This window comes from Nestor notabilis, unplaced genomic scaffold (assembly GCF_000696875.1).
Source record: "Nestor notabilis isolate BGI_N333 unplaced genomic scaffold, ASM69687v1 scaffold21676, whole genome shotgun sequence".
In the NCBI taxonomy this organism is placed as follows: domain Eukaryota; kingdom Metazoa; phylum Chordata; class Aves; order Psittaciformes; family Psittacidae; genus Nestor; species Nestor notabilis.
This window is the reverse complement of record NW_009932674.1, coordinates 645-3,715: the sequence shown is the minus strand read 5'-3', so window position 1 is coordinate 3,715 and position 3,071 is coordinate 645. Positions and strand designations below refer to the sequence as shown.

Genomic DNA, 3,071 nt, shown 5'->3' with positions numbered 1-3,071 from the left:
TTAAACATGGTTATACGTAGGATGAAAGTGCTCACACCAAAGCTATTTATGCATACATGTATGTAAATATATAACACATCCTTAAAAACACCGTTAAGTGTTGCAGCAGAGTAGTACTTTGAATTCCTCAAAGCTGGATCTGATTCCAATACAAATGTTCATCCTAAACTCTTGTTAGAGTAAACCTCAAACACTTTCTGTGAGTGATTAACCTCTTCTTTGACTTCTCACATAACGGGATTTTCTCTTTAAGGTAAAATGGGAAATGCTTTTCGTATTTTCATGGTGGTATATTGAAGAAAATAGCAGCTTGGCAGTAGTTTAATCAAAAGTTATGAAATTTGAGGGCACTTTGTTACCTGTTAGCTTGTGCTCTAGAAACACGTGCTGTGAGGGGTCTGAAAGGAGTTGCATACCAGTTTACCACCTTCTCATCTTTCTGCAGATGTTCTTTGACTTTAAGGTGTCTGTCTAACATTGTTCCCATGGATGCAGGCAGATAGTTCTTGATGAATACTTGTTTTGAAAATTGTTTGTATAGGTTGCATTTATTTCACATAGGTTGTATTTGTTACATTGCCTCCTCTTCTTTTTTCTTCTAGGAAACCCAGCGCTTGCTGGCAGAGCCAGTCCCTGGGATAAAAGCAGAGCCAGATGAAAGCAACGCACGTTATTTCCATGTGGTCATTGCAGGTCCACAGGATTCCCCCTTTGAGGGTGGGACATTTAAACTTGAACTATTCCTTCCAGAAGAATATCCAATGGCAGCTCCTAAAGTACGTTTCATGACCAAAATTTATCATCCTAATGTAGACAAGCTGGGAAGAATATGTTTAGATATTTTGAAAGGTAAGTGCTTCTTTGTTTTCTTTCTTCTGATCTTATTAAGTACAGAAACCTGTAAATGGACCCCAAAAAGAGATTCATTTGTTAAAAGAATACCTTGCTTATTCTTTAATCTGGGAGTGGAAAGCTTGCTTTTGCTGGAGACTGTGGTGAATATGATGTTTCATACTGCTGTAAATGTCTCTTCAGATAAATGGTCCCCAGCTTTGCAGATTCGTACAGTCCTGCTATCAATCCAGGCTTTGTTAAGCGCTCCCAATCCAGATGATCCACTAGCAAATGATGTAGCTGAGCAATGGAAGACCAATGAAGCCCAAGCCATAGAAACAGGTGATGTATCTTATTTTTTTTTTCTATCTAGTTTTAGGAAGTAGCTGATTACTCATTGGTTGGGGGATGTAAATTCCAACCTCTTGGTTTATGTCTGCAACTTGCAGGAATAACTACTGCATACAGTCACAGTCCAGCTACCCTGAAGGTGCCTGCAGTGGTCTGTTTTGAAATCTGTGAGGCTTGCTAGAAGAAAAGCTCTCTTGATCTGTTTCATCTCTAGTGTTCATGTTGCTAAACTTGCAGGCATGTCTAATTCGGAGTTGTGGTAAAATAAAAGTATACACCACTGCTTTTCCTCTAAAGCTTAAGGCACAGATGCCTGGTTTCAGAAAGTACATCTCCTCCATACCTGCTTCTGCTGCAGGCTGTTGTGGACTGAAAGATTTACTACATTATGCCTTTCCACATCTGGATCCACTGCAGTCAGGCCACTTCTGTAATACACAAAAATTGTCAGCTGCTGGAGTTCAAAACTGCACTTAAATCTCAGAACTGATATATTTTGCATACTTCCAGCAGTGGTATAAAAGCTATTTTTGAAAAGAAGTATTTAAAATTATTTTCATGGAGCCCTAAAAATACGTATTTTCTTAAATGTGTTTCTTCTTCTTTACAGCCAGAGCATGGACTAGGCTATATGCCATGAATAATATTTAAATGCGCTTTGAACATCAAGTGTGCATCACTTCTCCTGTTCTGCCAAGACCTCTTCCTTTTTTGTTTGCATTTAATGGACACAGTCTTAGAAACATTACAGAATAAAAGCCCAGACATCTTCAGTCCTTTGGTGATTAAATGCACATTAGCAAATCTGTGTCTTGTCCTAATTCACTATTGTACCGCATGAGCAGAGGCTAGAAGTATCATCTGGATTGTTATGAAATTGTTTGAAAGCAGCAGCACATCTCTGCTTTGAATCATTTTTCCCATCATGGTTTAAGTATAAGCACTGTGAATGAAGGTAGGCAGGGTTAGCTGCAGGGCTTTTCGTTTTAATTTTGTGGGCTCCTCCTCCCTTTTTATGGTGATGCTAATTGTATTGGTAAAAGCAGCTAACCAGTTATACTTTAGAATATACCCTCTAGCCCAGTCTAACTTAGACGCTGTAGATGGACAAGCTTCATTGTTTAAACAAAAAAAAATGGGAACATTAGACATCCATCACCTTCACTAATAATATTGTGATTCTGCTGTCAAGTGTAGAAAAATCCCTCCAAGAAAAAGCTTGTGACCATTTTGTATGGCTTGTCTGGAAAATCTCCTGTAAATCTTATGTTTTAGTAAAATATTTTTTGTTATTCTACTTGGCCTTTGTACAGTTTATTTTGCTGTGTTTTCATTTTTCTAATGTGACAATCGTATTTAAGAACAGATTGAAACCAGAACTGACAATTTGTCTTTACCAGTCTGACAGATTAAACAGAGAAGAAAGAGAATTCAGATTTTTTTCTTTTTGCTTCTGTTTGCTGACTGATTTTTATTAGCTTGTGTTATGTGGCTGACCTTACCTGGACAGTTTAATATGAAATTGAATTTGGAGTGGCTTTTAGAAACAAGTCTCTGATGTAACCGTTGTAACCATAATTATAGTAGTGCGTTGATATGCATTTTCATGGAAATAACCATAGTCAAGCAGGAGGTTGAGAGCAGATGACAGCACTAACTGTGAGTGTCTGCATAACTTCTATGCTGGTTGACATCAGATGTTAGGCTACACAGTTTTCTAACTTCTTTAATTCCTGCCCTCTCTTAACATGTCATAGCAGTGTGTAGAACCACGTTACAGCCAGCTTGTGTAACGACTGATGTTTGCTTAACCACTTCCAGCTAGCGCCTCATGCCACTGGTTTTCTCTACAAGCCTTATTAAGCTACTTGCTTGAGCAACCAGTC

The 3,071-nt window shown here is 38.3% G+C and overlaps 1 protein-coding gene across 1 annotated transcript; it reads left to right on the top strand.

The window, feature by feature from the left end:
- Window positions 1-602: 602 nt before the first annotated feature.
- Window positions 603-2,482, top strand: UBE2N (ubiquitin-conjugating enzyme E2N; the record flags this gene model as incomplete). Its single annotated transcript, XM_010016528.1, has 3 exons — window positions 603-849; window positions 1,036-1,176; window positions 1,796-2,482. Coding segments are annotated over 3 exons (429 nt in total), but the record flags the coding sequence as incomplete, so codon positions are not given.
- Window positions 2,483-3,071: the final 589 nt, after the last annotated feature.